The 18997-nt window shown below is 46.6% G+C and overlaps 1 protein-coding gene across 1 annotated transcript in view; it reads right to left on the reverse strand.

The window, feature by feature from the left end:
- Positions 1–18671, reverse strand: part of FGF2 (fibroblast growth factor 2) — an 89512-nt gene extending 70841 nt beyond the window's left edge. The window contains exon 1 of the mRNA XM_002717238.5: positions 18346–18671. Coding sequence (XP_002717284.2) covers positions 18346–18523 — 178 coding nt within the window. The 5' untranslated portion in view covers positions 18524–18671. The remainder of the gene's footprint in view (positions 1–18345) is intronic.
- Between the last annotated feature and the right edge of the window lie 326 nt (positions 18672–18997).

The raw sequence follows: 18997 nt of genomic DNA on the forward strand, positions 1-18997 counted from the left end.
GTTGCAAAAATGTATATGTACATAACCCAAAGAATTCTCCTGCTCTATGGGGATATCAGCTACCCTATTTAAAATTGGATGGAGGGTCTAACAGAAACCCTAACCTTTTTTTTAGATTTATTTTATTTGAAAGATAGAGTTACAGAGAGAGGTAAAGACAAAGAGAGGGTCTACCATCTGCTGGTTCACTCCCCAGATGGCCCCAATGGCCAGAGCTGTGCCCATCCAAAGCCAAGAGCCAAGAACTTTTTCCGGGTCTCCCACATGGGTGCAGGGGCCCAAGGACTTGGGCCATCTTCTACTGGTTTCCCAGGCCATAGCAGAGAGCTGGATTGGAAGAGGAGTATCCAGGACTCAAACTGGCGCCCATATGGGATGCCGGCACTTCAGGCCAGGGCTTTAACCTGTGGCACCACAGCGCTGGCCCCAACCATAACTTTGATTTAGACTAATAGCCTAAAGCATGACATTTGTTGGTAATTCCATAACAAGGTCAGATATTAAAAATATTTAGATCATGATAAGTGTCTATCACCAATTTTAATTATTTTTAGTGAAAAAACACACTTCCAGTTTATTAAAATATTAGATAATTAATAAGTATTTTTATTTATTTGAAAGTCAGAGTTACAGACAGAGAGGAGAAACAGAGAGAAAGATCTTCCATCTGCTGGTTCACCCTCCAAATGGCTGCAATGGCCAGAGCAGGGCCAGGCTGAGGCCAGGAGTTTCTTCCAGGTCTCCCAGTGGCTGGCAGGGGCCCAAACACTTGGACCATCCTCCACGGCTTTCCAGGTTTATTTTCAGGGAGCTGGATTGGAAGTGGAGCAGCCAGGACTTGAACCAGCATCCATACAGGATGCTGGCACTGCAGATGGTGGCTTTCCCTGCTACTCCATTGTGCTGGCCTCAGTAAATACAATTTTAAATGAGAAATCAGTTAGGAAAAACAATTTCTGACTACAGAATCCGTAGTTCAGGAATATCAGTAAAAGCCATAGATCAAAAGTACAGTTTCTTAGATAAGAAGTCAGAAAATTATTCTAAATTTAATAGTGGGGTATAGCAGAAACGCCATGACTAAGGAATACATCCTCCTCGTGAAAAATAATGGCCAAAGTAAGTGGCAGCAAACTCTTTGTGAAGGGCCAGAAAATAAATATTTTAGGCTTTGAGAGATAGCTGTCATTGCAGTATGGAAGCAGCAACAGTCAATATCTAAAAAATGAAGTTAGTAGTGTTCTGATAAAACTTTATTTGTAAAACAGGCTGCAGGCAGAATTTGGTCCTTGGGCCCTGGCCTAAGAAGCCCAAACATGGAAAACTTTAGACTCCCTATTGAATAAAACAGTTCTTTACAGAAGGTTGCTATGATGAAAGCATTCACAAACTCCATGGAAATCAACATGTTAAGTCTATTTACTATTTACATTACTACTTTTCCATTGCAGGACTCTGTTTACAACTTGCTCTGTTATCTTCTTTTCTCAGTATCCTCAACCTGTCTGGAATGTTTTCACTTACTACCTACCGATGGTACCCAGGAAACACCTTTATTTTACTTGATATCCATGATAATCACCCATTTCCAGTAACTCTTCCAAGCCTTACAGATTTCCAGTGTCCACATCTGTATGGTATGAGGGCAGTGTGCACACATGGGGAATGGACTATCTCAAGTCTATAATGTGTTTCTGAGGAGGGCAGTAATAGTAACAGACCTGTTGTTCAGAAGCAACAATGTCCAGATGTTGAATAATTACTCTGCAAAAGAACACTGTCCAATTGATTAGATGATGTCATGAACTGCACTCTGTCTCCCTAAAACTCACATAGTTAAGTCCTAAGACCAGTAATTCAGCATGTGACAATATTAAGAGACAACTCCACTCAAATACAGTAAAATGAGGCCTTTAAGGTGAGCCCTAATTCAGACTGGTGTCCTTATAAGAAATATGAACCTACAAAGAGACACCAGGGGCACAAGTCCAGTGGACAGACCATGTGAAGAGGCAGCAACAAAGAGCAGGCATTTAGTCTAGTGGCTAAGACATCAGTTAAGATGCTTACAACCCATAAAAGAGTGTCTGGATTCGATTTCCAGCCCTGATTCAGGTCTCCAGGTTCCTGCCAGGGTAGACCCTGGGAGGTAGTCGTGATGGCTCAAGTAACTGGGTTTTTGCCAGCCACGTGGGAAGTCTGGATTGAGTTCCTGGCACCAAACTTCAGCCTCATCACAGCCTTGGCCATTGAGTCATCCAGGGGAGTGGTGAACAGAACGTGGGAGTTCTCTGTCCATCTCTCTGCCTCTCAAATACAACAACAACAACAAAAAACAACCCACCTCTGCGGTTTTAGTCTCCCAATCTATGGTTATGCTGTTACGATAGCCCTGGCAAACTAGCACAGATGAAAGGTCAGCAAGTAGTTTCCACAGTCAGGGCTAGAACTGCAGCAGCCTTGGCAAGAATGCAGAGATAGGCATGAGCTTAAAGGTCACTGCAGAGCTGACTGATGGGGCCCGAGGAAGAAGTTGAGGATAAACAGCAAAACAGAAATTTACTCAAAGACTGGAGCCTGGCTGGCAAGGAAGACGGTGATACCCTTTAAAAATACAGCTGCAGAGCGCGCATTTGGTGAAGCAGTTACCTTGCCCACATCCTATGTCAAGTTTTGCCTCTCCTTCCCATTCCAGCTTCCTGATAATCCACACCTGCCGGGAATGAGTGATGGCCCAAGTATGGGGTGCCTGACTCTCATGAGAGACTGGGATGGAGTTCCAGGCTCCTGGCTTCAGCTTGGCCCAGCCCCACTCTCTATTTCTTCTTCCCTCCCTTCTTTCAAAAAAATAAATCTATGTGTGTGTGTACCTGAGTGCATGTGTATGTGTGTCTGTGTGTGTATATCTATATCTATATCTGTATACACACATATAAATATATATAGGACTGTTAAGTTGCCACTGGGGATGCCCACATCCCATATAAGAGTTCCTGGGTTCAAAGGCAGGCTCCAATTCCAATTCCAGTTTCTTGCCAATGTAACGGAAGGTACGAGTCGATGGCTTAAGTACCTGGGTCTTTACCACACACATAGAAGGCCCAAATGGATTTCCAAACTCCTGGCTTCACTTTGGCCAATGCTAGATATTGTAGGCATTTACAAAATGGATCAACAGATGGATAATCTGTTTCTTTTTGTCTTTCAAATTAATGAACTTAAATAACTAAATAGATTCTAAAATTATAAGCATTATTTCTGTTATATTGTCCATGTGGAATCCTGACCATGAACCTGCATTCTAAACAGTAAAAAGTCTATAAAGCACAAGTAATTACTTGTTGCTATAGACAAGGAGATCATGTTTTTAAAGGAAAAAGAAACTGCTTTATTATCTGGAAAATGAGGAATGATACTTACTTCACAACTTCGTATTCAACATTAAACGTATTATTTGTAAAGCTTACAGAGGGCATGTTCTCAAGAATTTCTTGCATTTGTTCAATAAATACTATGTAGATATCCAGATCCCAGGAACATAGTGCTGGAGGCCAAACAACTGGCCCTTCCTCTATTGCAGAGCAAAGGGTCTCTGCCTAGTGCCTGTGGCACGTCCTGGTTGTTTGAACAGGGCTGGACAGATCCCATGAATAGCTCAAGGCTATAAAGCCACCCTTCCAAAAAAATAATGTGCACCTCACCTTCCCCATCCTTGACCAGCTAAGGCTGTCATTATACTTCACTACTTTTAATCCATCACCTGTTGTCTATGTTTCTCTCTCCAGCAGGACTCACTAAACCCTTCAGCAAGATTGTCTTCCCAAGCCCACTGAAATTATATTCCCTCTTCCAAATTACTGAGTCCATAGTAATGGATAAATACAAACAAATAAGAACTTCTAAAACTCAAAAACACACTCAAATAAGAATTTTTCTTTACTAACACCTTTCCCTGAAGAAGATAGGAAATAAGGTAAGTTTGACATTTAAGGGTTAAAATGACCCAGAGAAAGGCTCTCCCAACTTCTGTTTCTAGGAAGACAAAAAGTAACAGAAGAGGGCCAATGATGCAAAACCAAGAGTACACTATCCCAGAATTTCCAAAATCAAAAGGACCTTTCAAATCCCATACAATTCAAGTAGTCACTGAGCCACTGGGTAAATGACATCACTCCCAGCAAACACACATACCATCTCCAAATGAGCCAAAGCTAGGGACAGCTATGAGGACAAAGGTCAAAATGACGTTGGCAGGATGAAAAAATAAATCTAGGCAAGAAAAGGAATCTAATCAACACAAATAGTAAAAATATACAAAGAAGATATGCAGTAGGTGTTGGACCAAAATATACCTGGTAATAGAAACATGAATCCCATTTCTAAGTGATACACTTCAAAAAGTATTTGCTTTCAAAAGTCAGGTTTTTCTTTTTAATTCTCTCCGATTTCCTATTTATGTAATGACCACCTAAGAACCCATGATTTGTTTTCTATTTGCAAAATGATTCAACTTAGAAAGAAGCAGATGAGACAGGCCGTTCAGCAAGGTCTCCCACCCGCCCTTGCAGACATCACATCACAAAGACTGTGACTCACTCCGCCACACAATTTCTACCCTTCTCGGAGCTTCGCAGATTGTCATGACGAATACCAGTGCACCAATCTGAATAACATGAAGCTATCTGGGCCACGTCATCGCAGCCCAAAAGGACACCAACAATGGTACCAGACAGTTCTCAGTTCTGATTTGTAAAATGATTCACTAGTTTTAGACTTGAGTAAGAGGGACATGTTGGGGAGTGATTAAAAGATCTGAATATAAGAATTCCCATATTGACTGGAAATACTGACACACTGTTCAATAAATGAAAAGAGAAGCTTCCATAGCAAACAGTCATCCTAACAAATGATCATGTTTCCCCTTCATTGCTTCCTTGCCATGATGTGAAGAATGTTTGCAGAAGTGCTACTACATGCAGTTCAGCCCCTGTCTGCTCCTCACACTGAATCTTTATATAGCATGACAGACAGGAGAAATGAGTACTGGCAGACGTGAGACAAACGGGACCTGGGTTAGGGCTGGGATAAGGTAGGAAAACAAAGAGGACACTCTAGCTTAAGGAAACGACCTGGCCAATGACTAAGAGGAGGAGGATGTGAAGGCAAAGTCAGAAAGGAAGTTGAGACTTGGCTACCACACTAGTTACCTGTTCAAGTTAACAAACTGTGCAGTGAAGGAGACACATACACCAACAATTAGCTGTGACAACAAGCATTCTGTTCTGTAGAAGACTCTGTCTCAAGGACTAACGGAAAACAAAGACACAAACCATTCTCCTGGGGATGGCAGGAGAAAATTTCAGAGAAGACTGCTAAGCTGGCTCTCAAAAAGATTTTTCCTGGGGCCGGTGCCGTGGTGCAGTGGGTTAAAGCCCTGGCCTGCAGCGCTGGTCCCATTGGGCACCAGTTCAAGTCCTGGCTGCTCCACTTCCAATGCAGCTCCCTGCAAACGCACCTGGGAAAGCAACAGAGATTGGCCCAAGTCCTTGGAACCCTGCACCCACGTGGGAGACCTGGAAGATTATCCTGGCTCCTGGCTTTGGATAGGCTCAGCTCTGGCATTAGAGGAGTGAACCAGCAGATGAAAGACCTCTTTCTTTCTCTACCTCGCTCCGTAACTCTTTCAAATAAATAAATCTTTAAAAAAAAGATTTTTCCTTCACAGATACACACACACACACACAATCCAATCAAAATTGGGCAATGGGGGTTGGCATTGTGGAACAGGTTAGGCTGCTGCCTGTTCCACTTCCAATCCAGCTCTCTGCTAATGAACATGGGAAAGCAGAGATGAAAGATCTTTCTCTGCCTTTCAAATAAATATTTTTTAAAAAAGGGGAGTAATAGATGTTTCTCAAAAGAAGACATAAAAATGTCCAACAGGTACATGAAACAACGCTCAACACTACCAACATCAGGGAAATGCAAATGGAAACCATGAGATACCAATTCACTCCTGTTAGAATGGCTGTTATCAAAGACAGAAGAAGGGGCCAGCGCCGCGGCTCACTAGGCTAATCCTCCGCCTAGCGGCGCCGGCACACCGGGTTCTAGTCCCGGTTGGGGCGCCGGATTCTGTCCCAGTTGCCCCTCTTCCAGGCCAGCTCTCTGCTGTGGCCAGGGAGTGCAGTGGAGGATGGCCCAAGTGCTTGGGCCCTGCACCCCATGGGAGACCAGGAAAAGCACCTGGCTCCTGGCTCCTGCCATCGGATCAGCGCGGTGCGCCAGCCGCAGCACGCTGGCCGCGGCGGCCATTGGAGGGTGAACCAACGGCAAAAGGAAGACCTTTCTCTCTGTCTCTCTCTCTCACTGTCCACTCTGCCTGTCAAAAAAATAATAAAAAATAAAAAAAAAAAAAGAAGAAGGACCAGTGTTGCTACTCCCTAAGATACCAGCATCCCATGTGAGCACGGGTTCAAGTTCCAGCGGCCCACTGTGGCTATATGGGGAATGAACCAGCAGGTGAAGCTCTGTGTCTCCCTCCCCCTCTTTCTGTAAGGGTGGTTACCAGAGGCTGGGGACAGTGGGGGAAGGCTGGTCACCAGGAACCCCAGATACCAACTTACAGTTAGGAGAGTAAGTTCTGGTGCACGCTAGGTTGCCTATAGATACTCTACTGTTGTATACTGGAAAGCTAGAAGAAAAGATTTTGAATGTTTTCACCACAAAGAAAATGATAAATGTCCAAGGTAGATATTCTTACCCTAATCTGAACATTATACCATATAAAGAATTATTAAAACATCACATCATACCCTACATGTACAATTTTTATGTGTTAATTTAAAAAAATAAGATCTTTCCAGAGAAAGGTGAGAATAGGAGGAGGGTATCAGAGAACTGACTATAAAAGAAGGATTTTTCAAAAACAATGATCATATGAAGAAACATCAATCATTATAATAGTGATGATTTCTATCAAGCTAGAGGGCTGTAACTTTTTTTTAATTTTTATTCATATATTTGAAAGGGAGAATTACAGAGACAGACAGGTCTGCCACCTACCAGTTCACTCCCTAATTGGCCACAAAAGCCAGGCCTCTGCCAGGCTGAAGCCAGGAGCCTGAAACTCCATCCAGCTCTCCCGGGTGAGTATCTGCTGCTTTCCCAGGCACATTAGCAGGGAGCTGGTTTAGAAGTGGAGCAGTTGGGACTCATAGGAGATGCTGTTGTCTCAAGTCGTGGCTTAAACCTGCAGCACCACAATGCTGGCCCCTAGAAGACTATGATTAAACCACAGTGGGCTGGCAGCATGAGAGAAGTATGGATGGTAAATGGTAAGGAGGAGAGCAGGTATGGTAGGAAAGAAAAAGAACAGAGAAAATCAAGAGACAGGGAAAAGAATCACTAAGGCTGGAAAACATTTTACACACACAGGAAGAGGAGGAGAAAGGCATCGAAGAGAACTCCAAGGCATGTAGCTTTGGAGGCCTGAAGAATGATTTCACTGCTTGGTAGGAAGGGGCACTAGCTCCGTACATGTTAAGCTGAAGTTGTGGTGCATCTGTCCTTTGAATGGCAGGAAACGCAGAGATGGGGAATCAGGAGACAGATGGGAAACTGCACATCATCCGCAGGGCAATAAGAGGACGGCAGAGACAGGCAGAGGGCCAAACACAGAGCTTCCCAGAATAAAAAAGCCAAGGACCACAAGAAAGAGAGCAGCAAAACAGAGCTGCATGGGTGAAAGGCGAATCAAGCAGATGTGATGCAACACACGCCTAGAAGCGCTCCAGAAGTCCCAGGTGCTCAACAGCGCAGTGACAGACTGGAAAATGCCGTCTGAAGAGCAAACTCTGTTGTTCTCACAAAGACTGACTTAAGAAGAATACTGGGGGCAGATGTCGAGTTTAACAGAGTTAAAAGAAGAAATGGGAGGGGGCGGCATTATGTCACAGCAGGTCAGGCCACCGCATGTGATGCCATCATCCCACATGGGCACAACTTTGTGTACCAGCTGCTCCACTTCCACTTTCCAATCCAGGTCCCTGCTAATGCACCTGGGAAAGCCCATATCCTTGGTCCCCTGCACCCACATGGAAGATCCGGGTTGGAGTTTCAGGAGTTCCACCTGGCCCAGCCCTTGCAGCCATCTAGGGAGTGAGCCAGTGGATGGAAGATCTCTTCCTCTGTCCCTTTCTCTGTAACTCTGGCTTTCATATAAATACATAAATCTTTTGTAAGAAATAGATGGAATTGAGGAAGGAGGGGAAAGATGGAGAGGGGAGGAGAGGGAAAGGAAATGAAATGGGGGCAGGTATGTAGCCTGGGGTTAAGACAGCCACATCCCATATCACAGTAGCTGGTTCCAGCTCCAGATTCCAGCTTTCTGCTAACGCAGGCCCTGTAAGGCAGCAGTGATGGCTCAAGTAATTGAGTTCCTTCCACACAACTCTTGGGTTCTACCTAGTTCACTACTGGCTGTTGTGGACATGTGGAGAATAAACCAGCAAATAGGAGTTCTCTCTGTGTGTCTCTGCCTCTCTCTCTGCTAATGGCCTAAGAAAATCAGTGGAAAATGGCCCAAGTACTTGGGCCCCTGCTATCCCGGTGGAGACCCTGATGAGCCTCCTGGCTTCAGCCTGGCTCAGCACTGGCCATTTTGGCCATTTGGGAAGTACACCAGTAGATGGAAAATCTCTGTATCTCTCTCTGTAATTCTTTCAAATACATAAATAAATCTTTAAAATAAATAACATTTGAAAAAAGAAATACAGATGAGGGAGATGAACAAAGTACAAGATATGTTACCAACAAAAAAATGAACAATGGGCAGCCTACCTGAAGAAATTCTGTATCACACAGTACATGCTAAAAATATCCATGCTTTTAAAGAAATCAGACACAAAAGTTTTATTTTTCCTGAAAAATCATTCATCTTTTTTTTTTAAAGAAAAGATGTATTTATTTATTTGAAAGTCAGAGTTACACAGAGAGAGAAGGAGAGGCGGGGGGCGGGGGGGGGGGTCTTCCATCTGCTGGTTCACTCCTCAATTGGCCGCAATGGCCAGAGCTGCACCAATCTGAAGCCAGGAACCAGGAGCTTCTTCCATGCCTCCTACCCGGGTGCAGGGGCCCAAGGACTTGGGTCATCTTCCACTGCCTTCCCAGGCCAGAGCAGAGAGCTGGATCAGAAATGAAGCAGCTGGGACTCGAACCGGTGCTCACAGGGGATGCTGGCACTGCAAGCCCTGGCTTTACCTGCTATGCCACAGCACTGGCTCCAATAATTCACCTCTCTATAGACTACACTAAAAGCCAACAGCTAGCCACTAAGATTCCCAAATGTTTCCCAAAAATAGCTTTGTAATATATAATTACATTTAAAAGTACCTGTTAGGGCCTGTGCTGTGGTGTAGCACACTAAGCCTTTGCCTGTGGCACCAACATGCCATAGAGGCACCTGTTCATATCCTGGCTGCTCCTCTTCTGATCCATCTCTCTGCTTATGGCCTGGGAAAATAATAGAAGATGGCCCAAGTGCTCGGGCCCCTGCACACATGTGGGAGACCCAAAAGAAGCACTGGGCTTCAGATCAGCTCAGCTATGGCCATTGCAGCCATCTGAGGAGTGAACCAGCAGATGGAAGACCTCTCTTTCTGTTTTTCCCTCTCTAACGCTGCCTCTCATATAAGTAATTTTTTTAAATCTGCCACTACATCAAAAAAAAAAAATAAATCTTAACCAAGCTTTCCACAGGAAAACTCGTGAATAGTTATTCCACAGGAAGCTTTCTTCAATGATGAACATTTAGTGAGTACTCCCTGAATGTACTGAGCCCCTCACAATGTCTACAGACATGGAGAAGTCATGCATCCTGCCCTAAGGCATCAGCATCTTTTCCAAGTGTATAAACTACGACAGAGAGTATTCATTCACTCGATGTAGCTAGATTCCCTGAAAAAACCTCTTTCTCAGCTAACTTGAACTATAATTACAAATTTTTATTATAAATAAGTGTGTAGCCTAACTATAAATTAAACCAGATTTAACAGTTCAATTATGCAAAGAAAATTACTAATATCCATAAACCTTCTCTTTTTAAACTCCAGAATACCCTGAAAACTGATGAACCTTCCTTTTCAGCATTCTATTGGGTAATTCAACTTAGAGGTGAAGTTAATTTGAGGAAGTCAATAGCCCTTTGGAAATACAAATACACAAAGACACAGAGTACAGGTTTCTGTAAATGAATGAGTAAGCAGTAAGGATACACCAGTCAAGTCAAAAGTCACCTTGTGCAGAAGAGTGACAGGACAGCTGGGATGAGACACAAGTTAAACACTGAATATTGGCTGTCTGTTGCCTCTGGGTCTTCTACATTTCTTCAAACTAAAAATACCCCACAGGGATTCCAAATGGAATTAGTCTGGCTTCTAAAAGCCAGTCTATGGCTCAATGGGTGAGGTCCCCTGGAAGTCACCACGTTTCTTCTCCTATGGCTATAAATAACCTAACTAGAGGGACCCCCCCCCCCCCGCCCTTGGCTATTAGAAGAAGAATTGGACAGAAAAAAGAGAATGCCAAGAGTTGACAATGAAAACATGGTGCCACAAATACATTTTCCAAAAAAACAACTAAAATTCTATGTGAATGATCAGTATTTCAGGGGTAGGCATTGTGGCAAAGCAGGTAGAGCCAAACTTGTGATGCTGGTATAAAATATGGGCACCAGTTCTCCTGGCTGCTCCACTTCCGATTCAGCTCCTGACTAATGGCCTAGTAGAACAGTGGAAGATGGCCCAAGTGCTTGGGCCCCTACCACCCATGTGGGAGACCTGGATGAAGCTCCTGGCTCCTGAATTCAGCCTGGCTCAGCCCTGGTCACTGCAGCCACTTGAGGAGTGGACCAGCAAACAGAAAATCTTTCTCTCTGTATCTCTTCTTTTCTCTAACTCTGACATTCAAATAAATAAATAAATGTTTTTTAAAAGCAGTATTCCAAACTATTTTACAATCAAGAATTAACTATTTATTGAGTACTGACAAAAAGAATCCCAGATTGCAGAGCAAAGGGAGCAACAAGTTCAAAAACAACAAAAGGGGTAGGTGTTTAGTCTAGCAGTTAAGATACCCCATCCCATATCCTAGAACCTGGGTTCAATTCCCAGCTCTGGCTCCTAATTCCAGCTTTTAACTGCTGGGAGGCAGCAGGTGATGCCTCGGGAAGTTGGGTCTCTGCTATCCACATGGGAGCCCTGGATTGTATTCCTTTCTCCTGACTCCAACCCTGCCCCTTGCTGGGCATTTAGGGAATGAACCAGAAGATGCAAGCTCTCTCAAATAAATAAATGTTTAAAAACAAAAAAAAAAAAAATAAGCAAAAATAAACGTTTCTGCATGAAACATGACAAAGTTGAGCTCGTGTCCCAGATGTGCTGTTTTGCCTTGCTGTTTCTTGGTTATAGACTCTTCCCCAGGCTATCCTTCTTACAGATGTGTGCTACAGGACAAACTGGCCCCAGCAGGGTGCGTGGAAAATCAACAAACATGGGAATTGGAAAAACATGGACAGGGCGCATGTGCAGTTACCATCTTGTTGTATAAGCAACGTGTGGTCAGAAAAGAGCACCTCAGGGGCTGGCGCTGTGGCACACCAGGTTAATCCTCTGCCTGAGGCGCCAGTATCCCATATGGGCGCCGGCTCTAGTCCCAGCTGCTCCTCTTCCAATCTAACTCTCTGCTATGGCCTAGGAAAGCAGTAGAAGATGGCCCAAGTGCTAGGGCCCCTGAACCCACGTGGGAGACTTGGAAGCAGCTCCTGGCTTCAGACTGGCATGGCACTAGCCTCTGTGGCCATTTGGGGAGTGAACCAGAGGAAGGGAAACCTTTCTGTCTCCCCCTCTCACTGTCTGTAACTCTACCTCTCAAATAAAATCTTTTTTTTTTTTTAATTTGACAGAGTTAGACAGTGAGAGAGAGAGACAGAGAGAAAGGTCTTCCTTCCCTTGGTTTACCCCCCAAATGGCTGCTATGGCCAGCGTGCTGTTCTGATCCGAAGCCAGGAGCCAGGTGCCTCCTCCTGGGCTCCCATGCGGGTGCAGGGCCCAAGGACTTGGGCCATCCTCCACTGCACTCCCAGGCCACAGCAGAGAGCTGGACTGGAAGAGGAGCAACCAGGACTAGAACCCGGCGTCCATATGGGATGCCGGCACCTCAGGCGGAGGATTAGCCAAGTGAGCCATGGCGCCGGCCCCATAAATAAAATCTTAAAACACACACACACACACACACACACAAAAGAGCAGCTCCAATGGTATGAGGCCTTAAGCATCCTTTTCCAACATCACATGATGATTTTGCAGAATCTGTGTGTAGATGAAAAAAGTCAATTATATGCTTATAATGTCTAAAGGATGGATGTCATTTTGTTTACTACATCTGCAACATTTTATTTTCACATTAAGCTTTAAAATCATGGCCATCCACATAAAAAGGCATCATAAATCAAAATGAGAATTCTTAAAACCCAACTGTTACACCACTGTCAGTCTAATTACATCATGGCCATCTTATAAACACAGTGAAAGCCCTCAGGGCATGTCAAGAGAGGATGCTGCCTTTTCTAGGCTGAAGTCACTTGGCACCCAGCTCCTCTGAAAGGGCTCTGAAGGTGTGGTAATATCTGTGACTCATGAATTGTCCTTTCCTTGCTGTACCCATTACAGGGCTTCCAGAGTTAAATGAGCTATTAGATTCTGACTTCATTTGTTTACTGCACACAAACAGCATTACAATAAATACTGTCTTGTCAAGGCAAATTAGTGGGCTTCATTTGCTAGATATTACCCAAAAAAGGTGGGAGGGGGGAGAATCTAGTATCATTAAATCAATGGTTCCATTTACTCAAAGGCAGTGGTTAAAAAACAAACAAGCAAAACACCTTTCAAGATTTTTTTTTTAACTGGGGCCAGGCTGTGGCGCAACGGATTAACACCCTGGCCTGAAGTGCCGGCATCCCCTATGGGCACCGGTTCTAGTCCCGGCTGCTCCATTTTGATCCAGCTCTCTGCTATGGCCTGGGAAAGCAGTAAAAGATAGCCCAAGTCCTTGGGCCCCTGAACCCGCATGGGAAACCTGGAAGAAGCTCCTGGCTCCGGATCGGCGCAGCTCCGGCCATTGCGGCCATCTGGGGAGTAAACCATCGGATGGAAGACCTCTCTCACGCTCTCTCTCTGCCTCTCCTCTCTGTGTAACTTTGACTTTCAAATAAATAAATCTTTAAAAAAAAGATTTATTGGGGGCCAGCACTGTGACACAGCGGGTAAAGCCACTCTACAGTGCCGGCATCCCAAATGGATGCTGGTTCAAGTTCTGGCTGCCCCATTTCCAATCCAGCTTTCTGCTGTGGCATGGGAAAGCAGTAGAAGATGGCTCAAGTACTTGGGCCCCTGCCCCAGCATGGGAGACCCAGAGAAGCTCCTGGCTTCGGATCAGTGCATCTCCGGCCGTTACGGCCAATCAGGGAGTGAACCAGCAGATGGAAGACCTCTCTCTCCCTCTCTGCCTCTCCTCCTCTCTCTGTGTAACTTTCAAATAAATAAATCTTTAAAAAAAAAAAAAAAAAAAAGAAAGAAAAAGATTTATTTATGGGGCTGCTGCTGTGGTGCAGTGGGTTAAAGCCCCAGCTTGCAGTGCTGGCATCCCATATGGGCGCCGGTTTAAGTCCCAACTGCTCCACTTCCAATCTAGCTCTCTGCTACGGCCTGGGAAAACAGTGGAAGATGGCCCAGGTCCTTGGGCCCCTGCACCTGCATGGGAGACCCAGAAGAAGCTCCTGGTTCCTGACTTCAGATCTGTGCAGCTCCAGCCATTGCGGCCAATTGGGAAGTGAACCAACAGATGTAAGACCTCTCTGTCTCTCCCTCTCCTTCTCTGTGTAACTGACTTTCAAATAAATAAATCTTTAAAAGGAGCATCTGTAATAAATTTAATGCAAATACATACACAAGCAGCACGCGTTTCAGTTTCCAGGTTCAGCTCCTGTGGTATGGTATGTGCTGCTTATGATAAAATGCTCCCTTCTGAATGTTTTCACGTGGTTCGTTAACTTCAGGGTACACACTTAATATTACGCGTGACCCTGGATATCGGAAGAGGCTGGTGGAATATCAGGAGGCCAAAAGGCAGATGGGTATGCAACGTACATGCTGGAGGGGCAGGCTCGTAGCTGCTTTTCACATCTTGCTTTTATCAAGGCTCACATGTGAGGATTGTTCCAGGAACACGACAAAAGGGCCAGGAATTGGCTGGCCCCTTTCAAGGGAAAACAACTCAAAAGAATCCCCAGGTGTGAAACAAAGGCTGGAAAGTCTGTGTTGTCATCTTTTCCTAACATCTTGGGCTCTGTGTTCTGCTGCCCCTCACCTCCCATCCACTCTGTCTTTACTTCTCCAGAGTTAAAACTGACAGGAGATGCTGGTCGGTTCTGTCTGGTTTGGAAACGGGAGCAGCTGTTATGACATATCCACACTCTTTTCTTACGTCTTTCCCATGGTCTCCTGGGCTAGGCCAACTCTCAGGGTAAAGTCAGGCACCATTTAATAATGAAGATACATTATGAGAAATGACTCATGTGTGAACATCACAGAGTGCGCACGCGCCAATCTAGGTAGTAGAAAGTACTACACATCAAAGCTATGGCATATACATACGGTAAAGGCTATTACTCCCACTGTGAGGAACAAAACAGGCGATTGCATCAAGCACAAGAGAAGATGATGCAATCCACGGAGGAGATAAACACAAGATATATAAAGCTGCTGCCAGGACAACACAGCATTTGTGTCACAGTAAACTTCTCTTTCCCGAAATAATGATAAAAACATTGCAAATATATAAACCAGTAACATAGTCAACTATTACCAAGTACTGGGCACTACACATAAGTGTGTGTATGTCATGCTTTTATATGCACTTTAGGTTTACACAGCAGGCTTGTTCACACCAGCACCACCAGGAACATGTGAGTAAACGCACTGTGCTATGACATGATGGTGGCCACAGGATCACTAAGTGATCGGAACTTCCCAGGTCCATTATCGGTTTAATGCGATCCATCATTGAACAAAATGTCATCATGTAGCTAGCACACGGCTGCTTATCTTTTTTTTGTTTGTTTGTTTTTTGACAGGCAGAGTTAGACAGTGAGAGAGAGAGACAGAGAGAAAGGTCTTCCTTTTGCCATTGGTTCACCCTCCAATGGCCGCCACGGCCGGCGCACCGCGCTGATCCGAAGGCAGGAGCCAGGTGCTTCTCCTGGTCTCCCATGGGGTGCAGGGCCCAAGCACTTGGGCCATCCTCCACTGCACTCCCGGGCCACAGCAGAGAGCTGGCCTAGAAGAGGGGCAACCGGGACAGAATCCGACGCCCCGACCAGGACTAGAACCCGGTGTGCCGGCGCCGCTAGGTGGAGGATTAGCCTATTGAGCCGCGGCACCGGCTAGCTGCTTACCCTTAATGTGTAAAAAAACAAACAAAAAAATCATGGCTCAAATTTATGTCTAGGTTGAGCTACACATAGTGGTCTAAATTTGTCATTTTTAGGTTTGTATTCCTGTCAGTCTACTGGCTGGTAAAAGGTAGGCTTTAAAAAAAAATAGTCTCCGCAAATTTGGAGTTGTCCTGTTGTTTTGCTCCTCCTCTTCACATCCTGTTTTCCGGTAGTTATAAACTTAACAGAGCTCTCAACCTTAGTGCTAATGACATTTGGGATCAGAAAATGTTCCGCTGCGGGTACTACTACCCAGTGCACTGTAGGACAAGGCGCATTCTTGGCCTCTACCCACGGAATGCCAGCAACACTCTTCCAGGTTATGCCAACCAAACATGTCTCCGGAATTACCAAACATCCCCTCGGGAGCAAAATCACCCCTATTTGAGAATCGCTGAGTTTATTTAAGATTACAACAACCCTCAGTTGGAAAGAAAAAGTTAGCAGCTTTATTCCACACGGGTAAAAATGCGCTATGCAATTCAGACTTATCCCCACTTACCAGCTTCTACGTAGTTCTATTCTAAAGCAAACAGTGTATAAAAAGCTTCAAAGAAACCACAATACAGCAACTACTACAGTGATAAGAGTATTAGGGGAAGCCCCAGATATGAACCTAATCTGGTGGAAGTTCTTCTGAAACATGATATTAATTAACAGTTGTGATACCAGAAAACAAAGCTAATTAGGATAAATGAAGGGCACCTTGCCCTAATCAGCTGAGCTAGCCTAGAAGACAATGGCAGAACAAACTTGAAACACAGGGATACTTTGGTGAAATCTACTCAATACAAGGAAACAGACACAGCACTAACCCACATATGCAAGCATCTTTTCAGTTTTACTGGATACAATGATAGGTAACAGTTTTATTTACAGCAGGCATGAAGACATTAAAGACCTGCATATTTTGCTGCCTGCTATTTTTGAAGCTAATACAAAAATGCATCTCCCATTCCTTGTGTGTGGTTATAAGCTTTCTCCCCCTCCCCCATCACCAAGAGTGAACAGGCATCTTATTAGCATCTTAAAAACACAGCCCCAGGGGACCAGCGCCTTGGCAATATGTTAATCCTCCACCTGTGGCACCCGGCATCCCATTTGGATACCGGTTGTAGTGCCGGCTGCTCCTCTTTCAATCCAGCTCTCTGCTATGGCCCGGGGAAGCAGCAGAAGATGGCCCAGGTGCTTGGATCCCTGCGCCCACATGGGAGACCAGGGAAGAAGCACCCTTGGGGAGCGAACCAACCGAAGGCAGGCCTTTCTATCTGTAACTCGATCTCTCAAATTTTTCAAAAATCTTAAAAAAAAAAAAGACAGCCCTGGGGTGTGCAGGCTCTGGATTCGGCCGGGTCTCAGCCTCAAGAAAGTTCAGCTTCTCCACCTGGAGCCGGTACAGGAAGGGATGCTGGAACACACACACGGCTTTTAAAACAGACGTCTTACCTGTTTACTGAATGATAAGTTCAAATACATTCAGCCCCCTTTAGACTCGAGCTCCATCAGCACACTGCGTGCCCTTCCCTTCCTCTTCTGTCTAGACCAGACTCCCAAACCGAGGCCCCCACATCAGCATCATCTGGGACTTGTTGGAAATGCAAATTTCAGACCCACTCAGCCCTAGGCAATCAAACTCACAGGGGTCCATCTCCCAATATTTGTAACAATCCCTCCAGGTGAGTCTCACACACCCCTAAAGTTTGAGAACCTTCGATTTTGGCTCATGTTATCGCTATATCCACCAAAAAAAAAAAAAAAAAAAAAAAAAATTTGTAAAAACCACTGCAAGGCCGGCGCCGCGGCTCAATAGGCTAATCCTCTACCTAGCGGTGCCGGCACACCGGGTTCTAGTCCCGGTCGGGGCGCCGGATTCTGTCCCGGTTGCCCCTCTTCCAGGCCAGCTCTCTGCTGTAGCCCAGGAAGGCAGTGGAGGATGGCCCAAGTGCTTGGGCCCTGCACCCCATGGGAGACCAGAAGAAGCACCTGGCCTTCGGATCAGCGCGGTGCGCCCGCCACAGCGCGCCAGCCGTGGCGGGCATTGGAGGGTGAACCAACGGCAAAAGGAAGACCTTTCTCTCTATCTCTCATTCTATCCATTCCACCTGTCAAAAAAAAAAAAAAAAAAAAAAGAATTCTATAAAAAAGAAAAAAGAAAAACACTGCAAGGCAGGTATTGTCCCAACGATATGGGTGGGAAAACCGGCTAACATGCTCACGTTCCCAGAGCTCACAACTGAGATTCATTAAGGTTTTCGTGCTTTTCACTACTGATTGAAATTAAGGTCTGACACACCTCGTTAACAAAATCCAGGGGGTCTCTTTGGTTTTGGTCTTGCGTTAATTAGGGGGGAAAAACAGAAATGCGTGACAGCAGAGAGCCAGATGCCTGGGGTTCTACTCAGTCGGAGTTAAAGGACAAGACTCTGGAAAAAGTATTTTCCCAAGAACCTCGGATTCCGCAGCCGCCCCTGCTGTCTTCGTCCGTAAGAGAACGCGTCGGCCGAGGAGCGCGGGGACGCGGGCAGCATCCCAGTGCTCCGCACGGGGCATCCCAGCGGCGACAGGTGGTCTGGGCCGAACAGCCCGCCCAGCCCGACGCCTGCGGCTGCGGGCCCAGTGCGCTGGTTCACCAGGGGAAACTGGCACACCCCAGAGCCAGGGGCCGTCTAACCCGAAACCGCAGCTCGCTGACAGAAGGGGCGAGCGGTGAACCCGAAACCGCCGAGGGCAGCACCGAAAGAAACCACACGTCCCCCGGCTACACGAGGAAAGGGGAGGGGGCGAGCACTCACTGTGTGGGTCGCTCTTCTCCCGGACCCCGTCCACGCGGCCGTCGGGGTGGATACGCAGGAAGAAACCCCCGTTTTTGCAGTACAGCCGCTTGGGGTCCTTGAAGTGGCCGGGCGGGAAGGCGCCGCTGCCTCCATCCTCCGGCAGGGCGGGCAGCGTGGTGATGCTCCCGGCTGCCATGGCCCCTCCGGGGCCCTGCCGGGGAACCGGGGGCGCGCCGGGAGCCGCCCGGGGAGAAGCCGCCCCGCGAGCCCGGCCCCGGCCTCCGACCCGCTCCGGGGCACGGCCCCGGCCCCGGCCCCCCAGCCTCCCGCCCGGCGGCGCGCGGCCGCGCCCACGGGCCCCCAGCCTCGTGCAGCCCGGCTGCTCCCTTCTAGCCCGGCCCTAGCGCGCGGCCGGGGAGCCGAGGTTAGGGGCGAGCGTCTCCGCGGGCCGCCGCTCTCGGGACAGGCGCCTGCCAAGCTGCAGCGCCCCGGAGCCGGTTTTAGGCACAGGCACCGCGTCCGCTGCTCTGGCAGCTGTGGGCCGCGGCGTCACATCTTCTACCTCTCCCCACCAGCCAAACCCCGCGCCCGCGGCCCTGCCCTCTCCCTGCGCGCCGCCCCCTACTCGCTCTGAGTGTTCTGGGCCGGCCCGGGAGCCCGGCGCTTGGGC

This window comes from Oryctolagus cuniculus, chromosome 8 (assembly GCF_964237555.1).
Source record: "Oryctolagus cuniculus chromosome 8, mOryCun1.1, whole genome shotgun sequence".
NCBI lineage: Eukaryota > Metazoa > Chordata > Mammalia > Lagomorpha > Leporidae > Oryctolagus > Oryctolagus cuniculus.